Source organism: Thunnus thynnus, chromosome 7 (genome assembly GCF_963924715.1).
Source record: "Thunnus thynnus chromosome 7, fThuThy2.1, whole genome shotgun sequence".
Taxonomy (NCBI): domain Eukaryota; kingdom Metazoa; phylum Chordata; class Actinopteri; order Scombriformes; family Scombridae; genus Thunnus; species Thunnus thynnus.
The window spans coordinates 12,304,075-12,329,059 of NC_089523.1; the positions used below are offsets into that span (position 1 = coordinate 12,304,075).

A 24,985-nucleotide genomic window follows, 5' to 3' on the forward strand; every position below is an offset into this window, starting at 1 on the left:
AAACCATATGAACCAGTAATCTTCACTTTTTCTAGCCAATGTAGGCTACAGTATCGTGTCTTTAGGTATTGACTGGATCTTTTTCTTGTTTCAGAAACACATGGAAGTTTCTTGTCATAACAACTTACCAACTTATGTTATAATGAGAAAAGTTTGTTTTAATGACATACATTCATTTTGTGAAATAACAAGAAAGTTTTATGGTATAACAAGAAAATGTGATATGTTGTTATAATAAGAAGCATTTCTCATTAAATCAGAATCATTAAGTATCCAGTGATAATGAGAAAAGTGTGCCATTATATCATGAAAGTATTTTGTTTAATGAGAAAAGTTTCTCGTTATAATGAAACATTTTTTTTGTCCCAGTAGCAGCAATATGCAGTTGTAGTGAGGTTCATAGTTTATAATATAAACTGGGGGATTTTTTTAGATCCTGTAAAAACAAACAAGCCCTCTTATGCAAGATGTTGGAATGAGTATTCCCTCCTTGTGTATTTCTGTGCAGTACCTAAGAGGTCAACACAATGCTGAAGATTATAGTTTACAGTAATGTCCCATAAACAAACACATATACTGTATATGTCTAGATTAGAAGGAGTATTCCTTATGTGTATCTTCTAAGCATATCTATCTCCAAGCAGGACTTGGGAGGTGTAGAAGTGGGCCTCAGTGTTAGGAGCACACTCATCACATATCAAACTGCTGCTTATGACTTCATTGCAGCACCAACCAGAATCCCACAAAGAAAAACACATTGTCCCTTGACCTCTGACTCCAGACAATAAAACTACTCTCCTCTTTAACACAAGAATCCTACAACAAATCCCTTGTTCCCAACAGGATCTCTTGTTTGTCAAATGTAATCACCAATGGACCAATCAGCATCAGAGGTCTGTTCATCAGGACTGGATGTTCAGTCTCAGACCAAGAGCCTCCACTGGTGATAGAATTACAAGGTTTAAAGCTTCTGAAATGCAAAACAGGGACGATGGGACCAGCTAATTACCTCCAGATCATGCCAGCAAGCAAAGTGACCAGACTGTGACCCCAGGACACTCCAGTCAATCTGAACCTTTCCAGAGATTTCTATTAAAACAGACAATTCACCAATTTCCTCTGCACCAACCTCTATTGTCCAAGTAAATATTAACACCAGAAGGTCTTTAAAGACATCTGAGATAAAGCTGCACTGAGTGTGTATTCACATACATACACACACCAGTCACCAGTCCAGCAGCAGGACTTTCTCCCTCAGCTCAACAGACTCTCTGCAGTAATCAATGAACATGACTCATAGTCAAGAAAGAAAAATTCCTGACTGGCCCATACTGAAATATAGTATATTATTTCATAATATCTGCAGGCCAATAGAGAACACTACATAGACCAGTACTGAGCCCAGTCGTTGACAATCACTGATTCAATCTGACACCAAATCCAAGACAGACACATATAGAAAATGATGTGTTAGCTCTGTTGTTGTTGTTGTTGTTGTTCTTTTTATGGCATCTCAGACATGTTTACAATCCCATGCAGATGTCTCTGGCGTGTGTGTCTCAATGTGTGTGTTTTTTCATTCAAATTTTTTTATGTTTTAATTTTAAGATTTATTTCATAATTTTCATTTGTAGTCATTCCTTTATTTATATTTGTTTTTTATGAATTACATATACACAAACTTGGGTCACTATTGACTGTGGCCGTTGGTGTATTTCTGATGCACTCTTTACAATTATTTTAAAAAATTTTAAAACTTTTTTTTAAACATTTTTTTTCTCACAGTTCAGAGAGTTAAGAGGGTTACCAATGATTTTTTATTCTTGTGATTACCCACCAGCTTTCCATGTGAGTGTTATATATATGAAGAAGATAATTAACATCACACAGTAGCACTGCTAATTATATGTCCTCTCTTGTCTGTTGGCAGACGTTAGTGAACGTTGCATAATGAAAATCAAAGTCTTGTGATGGGTAGGGATTGCAGGTAATTTGGGAAATTTTTTTCCTTGATTTGATCATTATATGGTACAATCCTTTCAATGAGCGTAAAAAGAATCTTATTATAACCATCTAATTAAGCATTTTGTTTTTTGAATTTCAATAATAAGGTTTCTAGTGAGAGTACTCCCCAAATGTTGCAGTGCTACAACTCAATGGCAGCTCTAAAAGCATAATAATGCAAGCAGGCCCTCCAGGCTGAAATAGTTAATTTTTTCCAGTTGATCTCATTATTGAATAAATATCATTGGCTTGGTGCAACTGCGGAATTGTTAATGCTTCCTTCACCAGCCTCGGTTTCTAGCCTCAGAAAAAAACACACCCAAGAGTGTTCCTCTGCGGCATCCTCAGCTGAACTGGGTTCAGTTGTTGGAGGCTTAATGGTCAATGTGTGTATGCATGTGTGTCAGATATTCAGAGACTCAGAGAGGAAACGGCAGGATTACTGACTTGAGTGTACTCACTTTATGTCCCCACCGCAAGCATTCGCACACATACACACATTCCAAGACGCCTTTTGTTTTTTCATCCAAGTCTTTGTTTTAAAGTTGAGAGATTTGACCACTTCCACTGACCTCCAGCGACCCATGAAAGGACACACTGTTCCTTTTTTACACGCATACATACAACACTTCTATATGCTCTGACACTCATCCTCTGTTTATCTCATGTGATTCCATTTTTGTCCCCTCCTAACCACGGCTATAATGTTCACACTCTTCACTCTCTGTGCCATCCTGTCACTGCACATAGCCCTGCGCTAACCCCTCTGTTGCACAATTTCACCAGAAACAAGCGCCATCTTTGTGCCCTTAAGGATGCGTTTATGCAATACCATTGTGCATCCTATTAAACTGTGATAAAATAGAGTTAAAAGGTTTTTCATAGTGAAGATCTGAGACTTTCCAGTGCAGAAAGAGACAATTTACTGTAGCTTTATTCCTTGTCTATGCCCATACATTAGTAAATGCCAACATTATATCATTTAGAATATGTAAGGTTAACAAACAAATGTCATTCAGTCAATATGCAGATGTTGATAATGATAATTCACACATAAAGAGATTAAAACAGTACATGTAGTTGTAAATATTGGTTTTTAAAGGAAAATAATTGACACTTTTTTAATTAAAAAAGGACCATTGCAAAGTAAAATGTGTAAGTGAAGAATAAATTAACATAATTATTTAGTCAGCGCTGTAAATGGCGAATTATGAGCAAAAATTGTCCTCTTAAACAGATGCTTTTAAAATGTGGAACAGTTAATACGTCAAAACATACAATTAAAGCTAAATCAGTGACAAAGGTCAATGAGAACAGAATAACAAGGATCATTTGTGAGTTTCCCCTTTGTCTATTGGTTGACTTGGACCTGCAGTCACGAATCTTGTAGAAATGCAGATGTTGATGAAAACCAGTTAAGTGACAGTGAAAAGGCCATTTTTCAGCAGACAATAGGGATAATAGGGATTTTTGGGAGAAGAAAGAGAGGGAAGGACAGGAAGAGGGAATAGGGGGGATGCAGGGAGAAAGGAAGAAGTGATGGAAAGAAAGGAGGAAAGAGAAAAGCAGGAAAGGGCGGAGGGAAGGAGGAGAGAGAGAGAGAGAGAAGGTGGGAGGCAGGGTTTGTCGGAGGAGGGAGGAGGGTTAGAGACCGTGACTGTGGTTGCAGTGGTTACTTCACACACTGTCTGGCTCTCGCATGCACACAGCCTGGGTCACAGAGGCTGCACACGATCTACACACACTCATACACACACGCACGAAACATGACAGCTCGCCCTTGATTCAGTATAACTGACACAAAGTTAAAAACAGAGAGACAGAGCGAGAGAGGAGAAGAGGAGGGAGAAGGGGGGAGGGGGGGGGGGCAGAGCGAAAGTGGCAGAAAGTGGAGAGAGTAAAAGATTTAAATGTCAAGAGAGGTCAGGAGTATCTGTGCGGTTCCTCATCCATCTGTTAAATGTGAGAGGACTTGTTTCAAGTGGTTTCAAGCAGCAGAGGAATGTTTTCGTGACAGAAATGATGATCCCAAAAACTCTCCCTTCTTGTCCGTCCCTATACAGAAAAGAGCCTCAGGCTTTTCTCAATTGGGCAAATGATTGTATTGAAAAGATTAATGTCAACAACACATCTATAGATAAGTTTCCCCTTCTCTTAAAGCTCCTTTTCACTCTTCTGTTTCTGTATTTTCTCCCTGTTTTCCAGAGTGGAAAGTATTATATCATTCTTGTCTGGGTCTTTACTTTTATTGTGTCTTTCAGTCCTTTTTTATTCACTTGTCATAAATTGCTATTGCTGTAAATTCATATGTCAATTTTTTACAAGGCAGTTCGTTCCTGCTTTGAAAGGCGTGGGTGAGTGTGAGAAGACTCTTGACTTTGAAATCTTAATCATCTTTCCAGGTGGAGAGTTGCGTCCCTGAAAAAATAAGTGGAGGATGTCTGAGATGATGTCAGCGGAGATTCCTGTTAACTGTTGATCTACATTGTTGATTCATACACAATTAAAATGACTGAAAATCGCCCTTGAGCTTCACTGTAAATATCGGACAACATTTGGAGTTGAGTCGGCCCTCTTTGTCTGCGTTTGCACACAAAGATTGTATCAGCATGAAGCGGAAAAATGGAATGTGCCTTTTGATGAGGTAGCAGCCGCTCACACTGCACACACAGACACACACACACACACACACACAGACACCACTCACTACACACACATACGCTCGCCTATCCTTAAAAGCAGCCTGGCGTGTGAGCGAATGAGAGAGTGCTCCCAGATTTTCCCATCATTCCTTCTTGTAATCCCCCCAGACCTCCTTCTGAGGGCTGAATTTGCACGCTCACGCTCCCTGGGGGGTCACACACATGCACAGACACACATGTCAACACACACACGTGCACACGCAGGCTCAAAGTTGATTTTTTAGAACTTCTTGTGTACTACCTTTCCAAGGGGTCTGCTTTTTTGATAATCACAAAACCAGAATTACATCTGACAAGAGGGACACAAGCACTCAAGCAAACTCGCACGGAGATACACGCACACTGTTTGCATCAGCAACTTGCTTCCTTTAAAAAAAAAAAAAATGCTTCAGCTTCATAAAACTGTTAAATCCTCACATCCAGGGGTTTTTAACCAGCTAAGACTTAACTGCAGAACCCCTGAAGAGTCTCAGCTTTGGACACGGAGAGAGAGAGAAAAGTGTTTATATGTCAGTCACATCATGTAGTGGTGGACATGCGACATGATGATAACCTTTCCATCATATCTCTAAGAAGAGTATTTACTCTGGTAGGTAGTTTTATAAGACTCGTTTAATAGCTACTGCTCTTTTTTAGCTCGTATTTACTCTCTCAATCCCATCCTTAACAAGTCTGGAATACATTTAAATGAGCTTTAGGACTAAGATCTTGGCATCAAACTTGCAACTCTTGGGGAGCGTTCATGCATGACTGTCTGTCTGCATCTATTTTTGTGTTTCTCTCTTTGTGTGTGTGTGTGTGTGTGTGTTTGTGTGTTTGTGTGTGTGGTGAGTAGACTGATGTTATTAGCCGGAGCCAGTGGAGTGAATAATATTGTGTCTGCCCCGACTAGGAAGAGATGGAATGTATCTGCTGCTCTTTATTATACTTTAGATCATCTAGTCCACTATCAGATACTTGCAGAGTCCAGCACAAGTGTGCACACATGCGACACACACACACACAGACATCAGCTCACACACACTGTGCACGGCATGCTATAAATGCAATGTGCAAGGCTGTTTCAGAGTATTTGATGTATGATTTGACGTGTTCCTATGCCGTTATGAACTGTATATGTGTGTCCGTGTGTGTGTGTGTATGCTGAATCAGTGTGTCAGCTGTTTGATTCATCAGCTGATCAACTACCAGCTAACTTGTAATATCCAGTTATACTTTTAGGGGTGCACAGGGCAGCCTATATAACCCTGACAGTTCTTATTATTACTCTGCAACTAACAATTTTGTTTCCCCGATGAATCAATCGATGGCAGAAAATAGTGAAACATGTCTGTTCAAGAAGTTCCCAGAGTCAAAGGTGACGTCTTCAAATGTCTTGTTTGCGTCTGACCAACAATCCAAAACTGAAAGATATTCAGTTTACTGTTAGGTATGACAAAGAAAAGCATGAAATCATCACATTTGAGACACTGAAAACAGCAACTTTGCTAAGATAAATTGTTTATATAGCTTTGCTGCCTATACATTACAGTTCATGTGTGTGTTTTGGGGGGATTAGTTCTCTCAGCAGAAGCGTTTTTCTGCCAAATTTTATTGTATAAATATTTACAAGAAAGGGTCAGTTACTCAACATTTCTCTGGCTGGACTAAGATTTATGCTGCTTCACATCTTATCAGCCAGACCAGCTGCTGAAATGACATATTATATTTGGACAAAAGATCAACAAATCGATCAAATTTACCCTTTATACTTATCTCAACTCCATCTCTCTCATGCTCTCATTTTCTTTTCTTCTTTCGTTTTTCTTTTTTCTTCAGCTGTTTGTTTTCTTCGCCCCCTTTTTCCTCCAGAGACTGTTGGGAGTGCTCTTGTTAAATATTCTTTATGCAACCTGACATACTGAGAAGATCATCAAAAAAGAAGCATGTGTAAATATTATCAGAGCTTTTTGGATCTTGACAGATATGGATGTGATGTTGGCTTACTTACTTATCCATTCAACTGCAGAAAGTGCTGCAGTGTAAAAATGGTTAATGCAATCTCGCATGTGTGAATCTGTACGTGTGTGTGTGTGTGTGAGCATTTTACACTCACTTCACTTGCTGTTAAAACTCATATGTCATGTCTTCCTGTGTCACTGCATGTTATTTTTATAACCTGTGTGCAAGTGGTTTCTCTGATTGTGTATTTTTTTTATTCGTCTTCTTTTACATCAGGGTTCACAGAATGTCTTTATGAAACTCCAGAGGCCAATGCAGCCAGTGACATGTGAACATGTTATTTGGTCTCATATGGGAATCTTAAAGGCATTTACAGCAGAGCAGTAATGGTTTTAGAAACAGATGGAACTCTGTGCTGTATCAAGGAAGTGAATTAGTTATTTAGTCCTAGGGCGGATGCTATCTGAACTTGGTTTCAGATCTTGCTGTAGACCTGATGCTACATTTATCCTCCCACTACACAGTGGATGCTTGTGGTTTACTGATTCATTTAAAAGAGATAAACTCTTAAGTCTGAAAGGTGCAATGATTCATAGAAAATTATATAGAGTTATAAATGAGATGAGTGAATGGATGAATGCTTCAGTTTTTATTGTGTATTGTTCTGAATATTCTGTTCTCGTGTGCGTGTGTTTACAGGGAGATATTGATAGAGTCTCATGGCAAAGCTCTGACCAAGATGGAGGAGGACTACAGACAGCAACTGGCCTCAAAGGTGATTCTTTACTGATACTAACAATAAGCCTATTACTGCTGATTTGACAATAACCAGGGCTCCTTCAGGTGCAGTTTTAATGTGGTATTTTCAACGTTTGAAAAGTGCTTGGATTTGGAATAAAGTGCTTGAAACTTTATGAAACTGTATTTGGATTACTGTCATAGTAAATGACTGGGTCCATGACACGTTTTGAAACTTGAAACTTTGTTGTGTTTTCTTTTTCATTTCCCTTCTGTAGAATGCTCTCACTAAACATAACTTTGGTAGTTTATAGCAGTAACATCTGATTTAATGTGATGAAGAAGTGAAATGATCATTCTGAGTATATATATACACATATATACCAGGATGCTGGTAAAGCTTGAAAATACACCTTGAAAATACTTGAAAGTGCTTACATTTGATTTAAGTAAAGGTGTAGGAACCCTGAATCACACTAACAATAACAAACAAACTAACAGTAACAAACAAACTCAGTAGGGATACCTCAAGCCAATTTATAGGATCAGGATCAGGTGTGATCCAGGAGTATCAGCTGTGTAAAGCCTGGTCTCTGCTAGTCCTGTGAGTTTGTTTTCTTCAGCTGTGAGAAAAGACCAAATCATGACCAGGACATCTCTATAATGAACTAAAAGTTGGGTAACGCTTTATTTTAGAGGTCCCTTAATTTTATACTAATATATTTAAAACCTTAATTTACAGGTATTTAATGGTTAATTTTTAGGACATTTTACAGAAACGGTGGTGCAGTTTGGTACAACTTAAAAGAAACAAACTGAAAAAGTATCAAGTTGGTTCAGTTGATAAGTATTCAATATATTTGGATTCATTTGCAAAAATTCTTAAAAATTCTTTAACAGACATGTTATAATGTTATTATGTTATAATAGGTGAACGTCTTCTTCATTTCAGCAACACTTTATTTTACAAATCCCCTACTTTCAGTCATTCTTGGGACATTTTTTCAATATTTTCCTAATGGTAGCTATTGTGTAACTGTTAATTCTGAGGACATTTCTTTGAAAGGGTTGTGTAATTTGGCAGTATATCGGAAATGTGCTCATTATAAAGTTTTTAAGAAGGAATCTAATGTGCTAATATGTAGTTTGACACACAAAACTACACACTGAAAAGTATTTTCCTTCAGTTAAAGAATTGAGAGAGTCTAATAAAATTAAAGTACCCATGAAATAAATATACCAAAAGTTGCACAAGTATGATCCACAGTATTTGCCTGGTGTAATAGGATATTTGTTAAACGATCTATAGATGCAATGTTTTAATTATGTATGATGATCTCAAACAAATCGCATCATCAATCTCAACATTACTCATAGGCTTAGTGGCTGCGGCTATATCAGTTTACAACTGGCAGACATTTAGTTCCAGTCTGTTGAAGTAAATAGACGTGTAGGACAGCATCCAAGCCATTGTCACAGTTCAGAGGAGTTTAATAGGGAGGATCCTGACAAACACACAATGTGGAGAAGATTATGAGACCACCAGTCTGTTTGACACCAGATAAACTAAATACTCACTCTCTGTCCCCCCCCCCCCCCCCCCCCTCACACACACACACACACACACACACACACACAAAAACGCGATCTGTCTTTTATTAGTCAAACAGTGTAGCAGTCTCTCATGCACTGTCTGACTGTCTGGCAGCAAGAACCACTGAGGTTTTGTTTCACGTCACTACAAAGAGGAAATTTCACCCTTAAAAAAAAAAAATAGCATAGTGTAGAATAAAATACAGTCCTTTTATGTTGCAATCAGAGCACAAATTTAACCACTTTGCTATAATTTGTAAGCAAAATTGTCGTCATGTTTCTGCCTGAAATAGCAAAATGCTTGTAATTCTCTTTAATATCAGTAAAAAATAGAAAACAAAATGTTGGCATACACTTTAGCTTGTATACAGTGAACCAGATCAACAAGATGTGTTGAAATACTGCATACATTGGCGTGCGTTGATGGTTGATTTTCTATGCTGACACCAGTGTACTTACACTATCTCTACAGTTCAGTTCTCTTATAGCACAATGTTTCACTTGACTTCTGCTTGATCTTAACCACTACCCCAATTCTGCTGAAAAAACACATTTAACCCCACAAATTACATAACCGAAAACCTACTCTGTCATCAAGCATTTTTGGTTACAGTGATCAAACGGAAACTCTGAACAAAACTTGTCCAAACAAATTTAGAGCATTAGCTTAGACCCATTGTATTCTATTTTATTCTACTCTATTCTATTCTATGCACATGTTTCAAGTGTGTGCATTTTTAACACATGGCACTACTGAGCCTTCGGATCCCAAAAAATTGCCATATATGAAACATATATGACAGTAATATGACATATGACATGTATGAAAATGTCTCAGGCAGCAGACACCACACACACTCACACTGATACATAAACCAGTAAAGGCTGACAGATATACTGTATGTGTTACGATGGTTCCCACACACACGTCCATACAGGTTATTGTTCATTCTGGACTTCCTCTCCTCACTTGGGCTTATACCCATGGAAAGGAAGTGGTCACTTTTTAAACACAAACAGCAGCTGTGTACATACACACACACGAGAGGATATACACACACAAACCACCCATGCTCCTCACACGTACATTCACCCTGCAAAGAGGAAGTGGTGTTTTCTCATTTGATCCAACACACGCAATCTTAGTCTTTCATACAGTCGCAAAAACCACGGGCATAATACACATGCACACACAAGCTAAAATATACACATTTTCACACGCCAATCTGTCTTTTTTTTTTCTCCCTTTGACACCCACAGCCACTATTTAGATTTTTTCACACTTGCACGCATAAATCCGCAACGGCACAGATAAACATACACTCACAACCACAGTGATCCCAGCCCATGGCACTGACATTCAGTTTATCTGATCTCTAGTCGCTGGTGGAAAGAAAACAAGGTGGCCTTGACCAAGCCTGACTAAAAATATGTCACATGCAACTTCGGCCCCACACTTATAAGAGCCAAAGCCAGCATTATATGTCCATAACAATTCAGTTTTTGGCTGTCGGAGCATGAGGACAAGGCCAGTCACCCCGCTATCATTGTTATATTCTGTGACAAGGCTTTGCATAGCCAAAATCCCCCTCATATATTATGAAAAGAGTTAACAAATTGTTTCTATTTAGAGCGTGCACTGCCAATGACATGTAACGCAACATGGAACAATAACACATTTATCAAAAGTGTCATTTAGAGGTTAGACTGTGGGTGAGAGTGTTTCTTCTGAGAAATACTTCTTCTGTAATGTGTTTGCAGAATCCCTAATATGCTTTAAAGGTTTAGAGAGCAATGCCAATTTTTTTTAATGTTTCCTGGCAGCTATAATTTGAAAACATTTTCATTAGATCCATTTTCAAGTTATGTGAGTGCAAATTGTTACGACACTGCTGTCTCCCTATGTTTGTGTCAACGCTTCTCATTAACCTTTGTGACAAAGCTTCATGTGACCTTCCTCCTTCCTGTTTATGTCAGGAAGAAATCAATACTTTATTGGCTCTTTTAGGACTGAATTAGAGATCAGCCTTAGGATGTGGAGTAGACTGAGTTTCTGCTCTGGGATTCCATCACACACTACATATAGACTAGTGTTTGTGATGTGGAAAAAGTCTATTTTTATACGGTCAAAAGTATCAAAGCACAAAGTCAAACAGCAAAACTACATGTGCAATAGTCCTATAGATTCTCTGTATTCGTTGGTTTTATAGCTGGCTGCTGCCCTGGAGAAGGAGCGAACCCAGAATGCATTGCACCTGAGGGAGCAGCTGGAGGAGCATCGCAGGGAGGTGGAGCTGGAGCTGACGATTGACAGAGAGAAGAGCCAGTTGTTGCTTCTGCAGTACCAGCGAGACAGCACACAACTCCAGCAGAAGGTGTTTACCAGGCCACTGAACACAGCACGATGTCACATCACATGACAGTGATATAAACCTTTTTCAATTGTCATCTTTTTGTCATTCTTCCATGAATGCCTTCCTCTCCCGTAGATGACATGGTGAAAGATCATTCTGAGGTAGCAGAGAATATGAGCATGGACTTCCCTGAGAATATCCGTGTGTCTTTTTTGTAGCTTTTTTTTTCTTGGTTTCTTTCTTGGCGTTTTTTCCTTTGGCTGCTTCATCTTTCTATATGTCCATCTGTCGATACATCCTTCCTATTTCTGTGACTTCCAGGAATTTCAGACCAGGGGTTCCCACTTTATCGGTATATGATGCGTATTTCTGTGCATGTGTATGTATTTGGTTACTCCCTTTACCCCCATGTCTTAAGCATCGTTGGAATCACCAATATGAACACACACTCTACTTCTGACACACAAACACACACACACACACATATTCAGAGTGTGTTGACACCGTGGTTAATAGTCTTTGTGTAAAGACGGCAGGATAAAGAGGAAGAAAGACTGTCAGACTTCAAATCCAGACAGTGAGGGTGAAACTACAGAAAACAGTGATACATTAGGTGAACAGGCATATTACCACACACCCTAAAATACAGATCCACCCACAGTACACTGGCTTACAAAATGAGTAACAACCAACACCGGGGGGAGTTTAAATAGACTGACAGGTTGTGACAGTTACTGAATTTCCATGGTGTAGTAAAATAGAGAATAGTTCAACCCCTTTAGCTCCCACTGTTTCTGTTACTGCAAGTTCACCTCCCACCCACCTCCTGTAGAGCATGAGGTTACATACATGTTATCTTAATTTCCGTGTAATCTTTGCAACCAATCTGAGTCATCGTAAAAACTGAAGGTTTGAAAGCATTTGCATGACTAATAAACAAAACCACAAAGAGCAAATCCAAAACAGTCCAATTCCTTTGTTGTTTATATCTGTTGTATAGTTTTTGACATAAGGCCTAGTTTAATAGTCAGAATGAAATGATTTTTTTTTTTCTTCTGTCCAGCTTGAGGAGAGAGAGTGGGAGGTACGAGCGCTGCAAGAGGAGCAGCTGGAGGAGAGGAGGCGCAGGGACGAAGAGAGGAGGACACAAGACAAGGAGAGGAGGAGGAGAGAGGAGGAGATACACCAGGACCTGCTGCGCTCCCAACAGCAGGAGGCACTACAGCTGAGCCAAGCTAAAGCTGAACTACAGCAGATGACTGAGAGGAATGCTAAACTAGAAGAAGAGGTGTGTGTGTGTGTGTGTGTGTGTGTGTGTGTGTGTGTGTGTGTGTGTGTGTGTGTGTGTGTGTGTGTGTGTGTGTGTGTGTGTGTGTGTGTGTGCGTGTGTTCAAATGTCCTCACAACAATAAGAAAGACAGAAAAGGTGACACTGCGCATGTGAGCACAAAGAAAGATTTGCATTTGCTTTATAACGTATGTTCTGGTGTGTTTCTGTGCCAACGCTATTTAAACCGAACTGGATTAAATTTAGCAAACGTGTGTTTGTGCGAGTGCGGTCACAGCACGGGAAGAGAGTGATAGAGTTTAAGATGGAGAGGGAGAGAGACGGAGACAGACAGAGTTCATATTTGCTTTGGCAGCAGAGTGCGCAGTGATGGATTTCTGTCTCAGCACCATCCGAATGGAGCTGAATTAAATTGTGAAATAATAAGTGAAAAAAAAAAGAGGGAAGCAGGATGGGGCGTACAGATGAAGGGCCTGAAGGGAGGGAATGAAGGCAGCAGTGTGTGTGCGTGTAAAAGAAAGCGAGACGGGGAGTGAATGTAGGAAAAAGTGAGGAAACACATTTTATGAATAAGAACAAGGAAAAGCGTCCTAAAGTGACGAGGAAGAGTGACTGTTCTAGACGTTGTGTGTGTATCTCTTTGTCTGTATGTGTTTGTGTGTGTTAACACGCGGGAGCCTGTCTCGAGGGGAGCAGTCTGAAGCTTCAGTCACGACACATGTCAGCGGTCTGACCGAGCTACAGCAGTAACACCTCATTTTCAGGATACGTTTCCCTTTCTGCCCTCGAGCTCAACTTTCATATGCTTTTAATTCTCAGTTCTCCTAGATTGTTTTTTTTACCCATTACCTGTTTTAGCCACGCTAGCGGCATGGCACTAGGAACGGTCGATCGGCTCACCACTTTGGTCCAGACTAAAAAATGCTATTGGATGGATTGGCACCAAATATTGCACAGTCATTCATGGTGCCCAGACAACATATCCCCATGACTTTGGTTATCTCACCTTGAGCATGACATTTATGGCTCCAAAAGAAATGTCTCAAAAACTATTGGATGGGCTGCCATAAAGTTGGTACAGACATTAATTTTCCCCTCAAGGTGAATTGAAATTACTTTGATGATCTCCTGACTTTTCTTCCAGCATCATCATCAGGTCAAAAATGTAATTTGTCCAATACTTTGGTTTAAATCCAAATAACAACAGATCCAACATTCCCATCATCTTCAGCTGTACTCTGTGTTAAGTGATGATCGGCAAATGTTAGCATGCTAACACACTGAAGATGGTTAACATGGTAAAAACATCATACTAAAATCAGGGTTTCGGCATTGTTATTGTGACTATGTTAGCATGCTATGCTGTCCACTTTGGGCCACCTGCTTTTTTTGCAGGCTAGTCAGGGTTTCTTTTAGTAATTTTTGGTAAAAAAAAACATAGTTCAGTTTTAAAGTTGAAGCCTTTGGATTGTTCACATATAAACAAGTAAACCAATGTCACAGAAAACTCACCAATCAAATTGGACGATTGGCTTTTTGGATGAGGCCTTGTACAGTAATTTGAAAAAGTGTGATATTATATTATATTATGATTAAAACAACTTTTTTTCTGTGGAATCCCTAATAATCTGTGTCCTTAATGAAGTCTGAATTGAATTGAACTTTGTTTCCTTCTTCCCTCCCATATCAACAATCTTCATCCATCCCAAGTCTAGAGGAAAGTGGTGACACTGATAAGTCAAGTCAGTGTTACCACTCTCCTAGCCTCCTCTCATCATACATTCATCACCCCCCGTCCCATTTTCTCCTCTTCCTCTCTCATCCAGCTTTGTACTGCTGCAGTCCGACAGCCCTCCAACAGCCCCCCCCCCCTCTTTTGTCCGTCCACTGTCTCTTTAACCGCCTCCCTCTCAGAGTGCTTGTCCAGATAAGTTCAGCCAGTTCAAGGTGCCCTGATGCCAATTTCACAGCTGACATGCTCTTTTATGTCATTCATGGATCTTCAGCACAGCAGCTCCTTCCCCCTCCACCCCTTCCTTTCTGCTCTTTCTCATCTATTTTAAAGGGGCCAAATGTTTTTTTTCTTCTTCTTTTTGCTGTGCTCTGCCCGTGGTTTTAAAACAGTCTAATCTTTTTAGATGACCTTTGTTCTTTCTTTCTTTCTTTCTTTATCTGTATTCCTAGCCTTCTGACTCTGTTCTTCAGTTCTGTCTCTAACGATCTCTCTCAGTTCTTATCTAATTCAAACCCAAGCTTTTATCATCCTTTTCTTTATAGAAGTTTTATTGTGTGTGTGTGTGTGTGTACGCTCGCGTGTGTGTGCATGTGCGTGTGTGTGCTGGTGAGAGATAATCAGGTTTTGATCATGACCTTGTGATATCGCTCTTGTTGCCAAGATACTGTTGCAACCTTCAGCCATTTTCATCATCAAGTGCTGAAGCATAACAGTGACCCTTCACCCAGTCCGTTTTCAAGACAACAAAATAATAATCAGTCTCTTGTGATAAAGAGTCATTATAAGACTGAATAAGAAAAATCTAATAACGCAAGTTTAAATAATGCAAAAAGAGAAAATGAATGTTCTTACTTTGTGCTGATATTAGCAGGTCAACATGACAACAACTGAACTGAACAAAAATAGAATTATACTTATGTACACAGTGTTTAAAGGACACATTTGCCAATTTTTCTATACTTGTCCACAAATTTTGTATCTCACAGGACACCTCAAGCAACAAGTCCTATGTTACAGCCCTATAATGTCGTAATTATGAATTGTAGCTTAATGTCTTTAAGAAATTGTGAAGAAATAGTATTGTGGTTATTTTGTTTAACTTTCACTCTGTATCTCTTAAGCAACAGCATTACCTTCACAAAAAAGTTATATAATCCTATCCAAGCATGTCATTATATACTGATGCAGTACAGAGATGTAGTTGGAAATTAGTAAAGCATTACTTACTACACATTCACACACACCCAAACACACTCTGATTGTGCCCCACCACCACCCCTCTCAGTCCGAATCTCTCTCCTCTCTCACTGCTTTTCTTTGTTTTTCCGTCTGCCCCACCCAAAGTCTTTCTTTGTGTTGTCTCTGTCCCCCCCCCCCCCCCCCCCCCCCCCCCTCCCCGTCTCCTCTTGTCTCACTCTGTCTCCCTCCCCCCTCCCTTTCTGGCTTTTGCTACAGATGGACCAGGACAAGAGGAAAAGGTCACTCTGTCTGGGGGAAAAGACACCTGACCTTTAACCTCCCACTGACAGCACTGAGGTCGCACAACACACTGAACACACACAACACTCTCAAGGTCAAACACTAGTGTATATCTGTATGTTACATGGTTTGTGTGCATGTGTGAGGATTTGAGTACACAAAGTCCCTCTTAATGCAAGCCTATAAGCATCTCTACATACAGTATGTGCTGATTTCAGGCATTTGACTGCGTTTTTTGCACATGTGTGTGTGTGTGTTACAAGTGGAATGTGGTTTACAGTGTTAGATTAAAAGCAGGGGCTCTGTGGGTCTGCGTGTGACTTCCATCTAATAGCCCTGTAATCCTGCTCTCACTAGGAGCCCCACACGCACACACACACACACACACAGATGCAGGATCTAACACATGCCTGCATAAACAGGCAGGAAGGAGACTCACACTCCAAGTCTTGCATATACACACACATAAAGGAAATGTGTGCAAACTGACACACAGTCTCATAATAATTACATACAATGGCACAAGGCGTGACTCACTGCACATGGAACATAGATCTTGTGGCTTATAAGCACCCATTAACACATGCACATATGTTGACAATTACACACTCATATAAAGTAAACCATACGCAAAAAAAGCGCAGAGTACACAAATATGTACTGTATGTTCTCCATCTCTGGGGATTTCTCCGACAGTGAGGGACTAGATGTTGACGTGCAGAGGACCCCATGAGATATATGTACACACACTGACTGACAGACAGACAGACAGATATCACAGTGTACGATGTTGTAGCACCTGGCAGTAGAGAGACGTATTTCACCTTCACAAACACACACAGAACTCCCTCTATAGAAACACACTGTATGTTTTGGCTCATCCCTTATCCTGTAATCATTCTGCATGCCAGCATGGAGGAGCTGTTCACACAGTGTCAGATATCAGACCAGGACCGAATTACTGGTGAAAATAATGGACTGTGTAGTCATATTATTAAAAGCTCAAGATCATGTCCCATCCTTTGATTAATCAGCTGAGTCAGGAGAACACGCTTTTTACTGCTTTTGACTTTTGTTTCGCCTATCTGGTCATTTCAGCTGACTAAAGCAAAAGGACTCGATGTAACATTTGACACAGTTCTGAAAGTGTGATTTATGACATGATGAACAATACAGAGCAATGGCAACAGAAGTGGATCACATTGCTGTTAGCCCTGACAAGTATGTAATGGAAACTTAACATTTTCTACTCAAACTGAAAATGGTTAGAATTTCACTTGATGACTAGCTTGTTTGAAAATGAACTCAAAAGAGAAAATGTTTCTTTTGAAGCATCTTGTTTCTAAACGTGATGCATGTAAAATATGATCCAATTTATTATGAAAGCTGCTGTGAAATCTGTACATCCCACCATTGCTGCATTTTTGTTTTGTTTTGCTTTGAAGGAACATATGAGCCAAATATGAGAGCCAGTGTCTTACATAAATGGTAAATGGCTGCATTTATATAGCACTTTTATCCAAAGCAATTCACAATGTTTCTTCTGCCCACTCACCCATTCACACACACGTTCACACACTGATGGCGGCAAGCTACCTTGCAAGGTGCTGGCGCAACCATCGAGAGCAATTTGGGGTTCAGTATCTTGCCCATTAGTGGACGACCCACTCTACCTCCTGAGCCACAGCAGCCCTCTAACAATTTGTGTGGTGTAAAATGTCATTAAGAGTCCGTGCAGACTGAATCTTCCTTTAAGTATTTGTTTAATTTAATTCCAGAAGTTTGTCACCAGACCATGTTAGGATGTGTCTTGTTATCATACAGCAGATAGTCATAATAATGGAAACCATTCAAATGGCACATGTTTGTGATTAAATGAGCCAGAGAGCAGTGTTTAAATGAATGTAAAGTCATGAGAAAGCTATGAAGTTCTTTTCCTCAAACTTGTGCTCGGGATGTAAAGTGAGCAGCTTTTCTATTTCTGCCAGACTGTCACGTAACGAGAGCTGTAGTTTGTGTTAATCAGACTTGATTCAGTGAGAGAGGCTTTATCTCTCTGTAGACAATTTAATGTATCACATGTTGACCTCCCAGCACCAACTGTTCTCCCACGCTCCAATTCAGTCTGTTTTGTGATTATGGAAGAAAGAAAACACTTGTTCTGTATTTGTATATTTCTCATCTGTATGCACAGTTTATGTACATCTTTTTGTGTCTTTAGTTTAGTGTGTCTATATGATATGTCTCTGTGCAGGTGTTTGTATTGCACACTCTATGTCTATGTGGGTTTTGGTGTGTTTTTTTTTAGTGCATAATACCGTGCTGTAAGGGCTATTAATACAAGATCGCTGTGACTGTGTTAGGGTAGCTTGCCTGTGTGGGTCTCGCTGACCGAAACTCTTTGACTGTGCAGCTTTCTCAGTGTTATCAAGTGGCTCAGAACGACCACATTTTTCTTCTGCATCCTGACCAAACTGCTCTGCTGAAACTGCTGAAGCAACACTTTTCTGTTTTGCATTTCTCTGTTTTGTTTTTGCATGTCATTCACCTCACTGTCTTTTATCTTTTTCATCTCTGTCTCAAACCATACTCTGTTTTCTCCCTCAGTCTTGCACTCTCTCCTTCACCACAATGAAAGTCTATCTTAAAGGAGCTCTGTGTAGTTTTTGACCACTAGTAGAGCTATGGCGCTATGTTTCTACAAGTGCTAGCTAGTAAACATGGATGTAAACAATGCAGGTTTGAAAAATGTTTTATGAGGAACAAACACATTTGTTGGACCTCAAAGATACACACAATGCATTTTGGTCAGAAATACCACATGTAAACAGAAACTACTGGTTCATGAGAAAACTCTGCAGGGTACCTTTAAATTATTTTATCCTTACTTTTAGTCTTCAGTCAGTTTTTTTAGAATTGACATTAACAGAAATTTAAAAATGACAGTTTGATATTTTAGGGGTAGTTAAATGTAGGATATCTTTTTTTTTTTGCTGAACAATAGTTTATCCATCCGCCCAGCACTTGTGTGCAGTGTCTCTGGCTATGATAAGAGTTGCCAGATACATTTTGGGAGCACAAGTTGTGTTTTTTGTCTCTGTACTGTAACTATAGCACTAAACCTGTCATCTTCATTGTGACTACAAGACTTCGGGACGCTGTACACAGTAACTGTGGCCAGCCAGTAGTTTTATCAGGACATTATTCAGATTCATAACAACACCCTAAAACCAAAAAGCTTTTACATACAGTATCTCTTTATGTACAGGTCAAGCAAGTGAGATACGGCAGATTTAGAGGTGTTGAAAAGCCATTTTCAATGCTAAACTAAACAGGTCCAGGTCTATACTTAATTCTTTACACTCTCTGAAAGAAAGTGAATTGGTTTATTTCCCAAAATGTTGAACTATTTCACTAACTGGAAATAACCAACATTTCTCTTTTTTCTCTCCTGCTGCCCTCCAGGTGGCGTTACTCCAAGAGACAGTAAGAAGGGAGTGTGAGGAGAGGGAGGAGCTGACTGCAGCTCTGTCTCAAGCTCAGCAGGAGCTCCACGGGCTGCGATCCCCAGCGTCTCATCAAGGCTCCTCCAAATCCCCCGCACAACCCCCGGAGAGACACACACCCTCAGGGAACAAGCATTTCCATCTGCATAGTAGTCAAGCCCGGGTACCCCTCACTCGCTCCTCAACCTCCCCGAACACACTCCGACCTTCCCCTGCCTGCACAGATAAAGACAGAGGCCGGGGCGCAGATGGAGGAGGAGCAGGGAGGAGTTTGGAGTCCTGGAATGGCAGTGGGGTGTTAGGAGGTGAGAAAAGGCGAGAGGGGACGCTGCCCAGGCTGAAAGCAGGCAGCACAGTGAGTGAAGTCAAACAGAAGGTCAATTTAGTGATTGGGAGGAAGGAGACACTTTAAAAAGCAATCTGAATGAAGGACGGTATTTTTATGAAACAGTTGTTGCACTTTCCACAATAAAATATATTTTAATGCTGTTTTGAAATAGTATTTTATATTAATACTATCATTTTAATAGCATTTTTAATATTCCCCTAAAATGTAATAATACACACCTTTTACTTTGCCTCACACACCAGTTTCCTGACTTTAAAAGACACACACAGACATATGTACACACTAGCACACACCTAATGCGCAAAACACGACTGCTGAGTCCTGTTCGTACACCAGCAAACTCCCAGGACACACACTCTCCGACAGACATGCACTTGTTTTCTCACAACCCGACTCACGAAGTCTCACTGGCACGCACAGGATTTCACAGACAAACACCCACGCACGCACATAGTATCTACACACACACACACACACACACACACACAGATACACGCAAACACACAGTGTGTCACAAGGGCAGGGCTGAAGGAGCATGACAGCGTGTCCCTTGCCACCCGTGGACACAAACAAAAGGCAGGCAAACACAAAAGAAACTGTAAGGCAAGCACCCCCAGATACACACACACACACACACACACACACACACACACACACACACACACACACACACCAATTACCCAACCCTCTCCCCTCAGGCTTTGTGTGTTATTGACATCATTCACTCCGTGCAAGGTCTTTCCATCCCTCCCTCCCTCTCTCTCCCTTCCTCTCCCTCTACATTTGGGATGAATTGGCATAATGGGAGAAATGCGTGAAGTGTGTGTGTGTGTGTGTGTGGCACGTAACTAATTTCCCTGCTTACTGCCACACATGGAAAGCTTTTCGGTGTGACTTCCCCGTGCCCCGCTCTCCCAGTCCATCTGCGAGATGCTGCGCACGTGCATGTCGTTCACTCAGAAAGGTGGCATGATAATGATTTTGTCCTGCCAGTGTTTCCTCTGTTTGCCAGAACACACACATATGGTTTATCTGCTCAGTCCGTGCGGAGAGGACGTTCTGAAATACTGAACAATGAACATCATGTGCCATTAAAACTTCATTTTCTACCTCCTCTGTTTTTGTCAAAGGATTAAATGGAACATTTCCTTACTGCACTCAGCGAACTGGTTCATGTTTTTTCCTCAAGTTGACGATCACAGATTCCCAATAAAGAAATTAAGATTTTTAATATGATTACCTAATAAAGTTACGGTTATTTTATAAATGTGTTATTTTTGACTGAGGTGACTTCACTCGGGGGTTTTTTTTTAAGTGCCCCTTTATAACAAACAATACACTCTCCCTTGATGTGAATAACGTGGCAAATTCATTTTGTACTTTGCAGCTGACTTCTTGTTGCCTTCCTGTGTTTGAGTGTGTGATTGTGTGTGGCCTTGTGTGTGTTTACTCATCGCATGAGACGTTGCCACGCGTACGTGTCTCCGGTGAGTGATTGTTTCTGTCCCAACACCGACGTTTCTCACTTTTTGTCATTACGTAACGCAGCTGAAGGACATCGATTGTATGGTTATCATCTCAATGTACGTGTGGCAGATTAAGAAATCTTTCAGTGCAGGGCTGCGTATTGTTTGATTTTTTTTCAGTACTTTTAATATAGTGTGAGGTGACTTGATCTTGGAAACAGCAGTTAATAAAACAATCTTAAACTCAAGGTCCACTAACTCACTGGTTCCTGAGCTTTTGACTGCATCACATAATCTTCATTTGCAGATGGAGTCTTTTTTTTCTTGTCCTTGTTGGCTTAAAGGTTGAGCTTGGCGGCTGATTTTTAATCATGTAAACAGCAAAACACAAAAAAAAAAGAGTAAGTGGACCTTGAGTGCAGATTAAATTGTCAACTGGCCAAATTTTGATTTGAACTATCTGATGAAAGAAGTCAATAAGATCAGACATTTAATGCAAACTTAGATACTTGGTGCAACACACACATTTCAGTCACTACTGAAAAAGCTATTTAGGTTTGATACTCTGCTTTATTCCAGGCACATGCTGACCTTTTGACAACTGCTCACATTCTCCCTGCATATTCACTTCTGACTTTTGACCTTTCCTTTTATCCACATTATACTTCCTTTGACCGTGACATGCACGTGTGCTGCGTATTTGAAGAGATCACCTCTTTCTATGTCCATCACAGAGGCATTAACACACACACACATCCCTGTTCCTTCTTTCTCCCACAACACACACACACTCAGTCTTCAACACACTCTCTGCTCTGACCGCAAACATTTTCTGCCTCCCTCAAAACACAAACACACGCTCTCTCTTTATCTTTGGCACACAGACTTAAATCTGTCTCTGTGTCAATATTCTTTTAATCTCTTTGGCCTTCTTTTGGTATTCAACCTCTCTCGTCCTGTTGCTAAAAAGCAATTCCCCCTCAGCCTTTCCTTCACTATCTATGCCTTCACTTTATTGTTGATCCAGTCATCTCTCTTTTCTATTGCCCTCTGCTCTTTTACTGGGGCTTTTTCCTTTGCTTGTGCCCTTGCTTTGTAGCCCTTGACCTGGTGTCCTTCCTGGTTTGTGTGTGTGTGTGTGTGTTTGTTTGAGAAAGAGCCCCAGGGCATGTGTGTGTGTGAGAGAGAGATCTCGCCTGAATGGATACAACTCCTTGAAAGCCGTCCTACATCTTGATATGTGCGTAAGAGGGCACGAAGCATAAAGCCCTATTACGTTGATATGAATGACGTTTTGATCCCTCTTTAACATTCAAATTTAATCTCCCCTTAACAAACACTCACATGCACACATGCCACGCACACGCACTCAGAGTGTGATCTCTTCCTCGTAGTAATTATCATAGCAGGGCAGGCATGCACACGTGTCCCTGGGGAATCTGTGCAAGTTGCTCATAAACACACACACACACACACTGCAGGGAGTGTATAACTAAGCCCTTGTTCGTCACTGGGCGTCCCTGAACGCCTCTCTCCTGCGTCGTTATGGTCGTTCCGGTATTCTGCCGTCCCGTGAGCCCTCCCACACCCTATAATTAGTGTCACCCAGGCAACCAGAGAAAGAATGCTCAGTATTCTTGTCGTCGTGGTAACTGCGTAAGTGCGGGGGCGGAGGTGCTGGTTGTAGGTGTTGGTTAATGACAGGGACAATGAGACCTCAGTCTGCCACCTCATGTGGTGTATCAGTAAAACTGAGGTAGGTAAACGTGTGTGTTCGTGCGGATATTTTGTCTGTCCTTTACGTGCCATACATATAGCCTCAAACAGGTTATGAAAGTACGCCCTTATGCCATGTTTTTGATTGTGGCTATAGCTCACAATAGCCTCAGATGTTGCGTGTGTGCCCTGTCACCTGCAGGTTCCCATCAAGTACACAGCAACCTACAACTTCACTATTTTTGCCTGCAGACCCAGAAAAGAAGTAGAACTTTTGAGCTGGTAAAATACCTGGCACCGTTTCCCGTGTGTCATTTAATTTGTGGTAATTTGATTACTGTTATTTAGGAATATGCACCATGTGAGCACAAAATTAAAACAGTGGTTGATGATCTGTCCACTTGGTCACAAGATGTATTGTAGGGGTCACAAGATAATTAATGGGATAGGCTACAAAAGAGTAAAAAGAAAGTTTTTTTTGTGAAATATTGGATTGTTTAACCTTTAACAATTATTCAAATAAAACAATCTGAGATTACATGCTGTGACAAGTAAAAAGTGCTTCATTTTACTCATTTTTGGGAACCACTTATAAACTATATTATTTGAGGCCTTAAAACATTTGACAGAGGCCCCTTCTTCTACAAGGCAGGGCCTCAAGATTAGGTAATAATGTGAGCTCCATCTCAGTCGATATTCTGCTTTCCTGTTGCAAATACCCTAATAAATGTGAAATAACTCAAATGACTGAAAACAAACTGGCGTGCAGGACACTTACCAGCTTTGCGCAGCTGGTAAGTGTTGCAACTAACAAAGACAGTAATCCAGCAAAAAAATATGTGTGTGTATATAGACACACCATTCACAAAAACAAACACACACTACAGCAGCTTAGGCCCATAAATCAGTTGTTGACAGTAAAACTGTAGCCAAACAAGGTCCAAGGTCAGTGTTATGAGTCCTCACAACACTAGCTCTCTTTACCCCCAGGGAGCTTTTCTTGGTAGAAACATCTGGTGGGTCTCTAGTTCTCTCTGCTGTCCATTTGGCGTTACTGCAAGGCCTCAGGCTATAAAAATCCTGAGGGCTGAACAGTGAGTGAGCACAATGTTTGAACTAATTAAGCATGTGGAGCTGCACCTTCTTTGACGACCTGTACTTCGCACAGTCTTAAAATACAGTTCGTACTGTATCCTAGAACACTTAACCCACCCCTCCCTAACACGATAGTTGTATATTTCATTGGTTGACTTGTATTACGAAACGTATATTTTGAGTAAGTTGGGCGTACAACGCCTATTTCTTACTAACATCTGATAATTTCCGCAATCATTTCTTCTGTTCCTCCTTTTTTTGTGAGGGGCGGATGGATATGTTCCAGAGGTAATGGCGAGAGGTCCGGACTTTCCAGTAACCTACGTCACTGAAACCGTTGGTGGTGACTCGCTTCGTGCTGCCTTCGGGTGATGTCGGAAGTTTTAACAACGCGATTCCGAGAACGTTTATATGGTTTGTAGCCTATTTCCGAGGGGAAGTTATGTGAACTTCAATCAACAAAGCAAAAACAACAGCAAAAATGTTATAACCTATGGTAAAACATTACTACCGTGTAATAACATCTACTAGTGTTAGGAGACTAAGCTAAGTGAGACATGAGTAGTCATAGTAGTCATATAGGCTACATTTTCTGCTGTTTGCCGTGTCGATGCAATGACACATACATGGGGTTTTATTATGATAATGGACAAAAATGAGCCAACTTTTGTTTTTGTTAGTCGGTCGGTTTGTTATCATTTATGATCCAAAACGATTGATTTTGGAAAAACATAGCTCACGTGGAGATCTTGAAGGTAGCATCCGGTCATATTTACAGTAATGAGTGTAAGCGGTGGAAACAATATTACATTGTATATGAGATCGATTGTTTCGTTAAATATCTGTACAATTGTTTAGTGCTTAAATAACTAGCTCATAGTGAGTTGTAATGTAGACATGTGAAATATATGAACAAAATAAAGAAAGGGTGAATGGTGATTACTTGATGAAAGAGGGCCAGCTTTAATACATGTTTCATACTGAACACAGTTTGTGAACGCTTTTGGGGAAAGGTATGT

At 40.4% G+C, this 24,985-nt stretch overlaps 1 protein-coding gene across 1 annotated transcript in view; it reads left to right on the forward strand.

Annotated features, from left to right (window-relative positions):
* The window catches only part of lekr1 (Leucine-, glutamate- and lysine-rich protein 1), an 85,187-nt gene extending 60,253 nt beyond the window's left edge, over positions 1-24,934 (forward strand). Inside the window, exons 9-12 of the mRNA XM_067594412.1 lie at positions 7,347-7,422; positions 11,189-11,353; positions 12,396-12,620; positions 19,300-24,934. Of these exons, the coding sequence (XP_067450513.1) occupies positions 7,347-7,422; positions 11,189-11,353; positions 12,396-12,620; positions 19,300-19,752 (919 nt within the window). The 3' untranslated portion in view covers positions 19,753-24,934. The remainder of the gene's footprint in view (positions 1-7,346; positions 7,423-11,188; positions 11,354-12,395; positions 12,621-19,299) is intronic.
* The last annotated feature ends 51 nt before the right edge of the window (positions 24,935-24,985 follow it).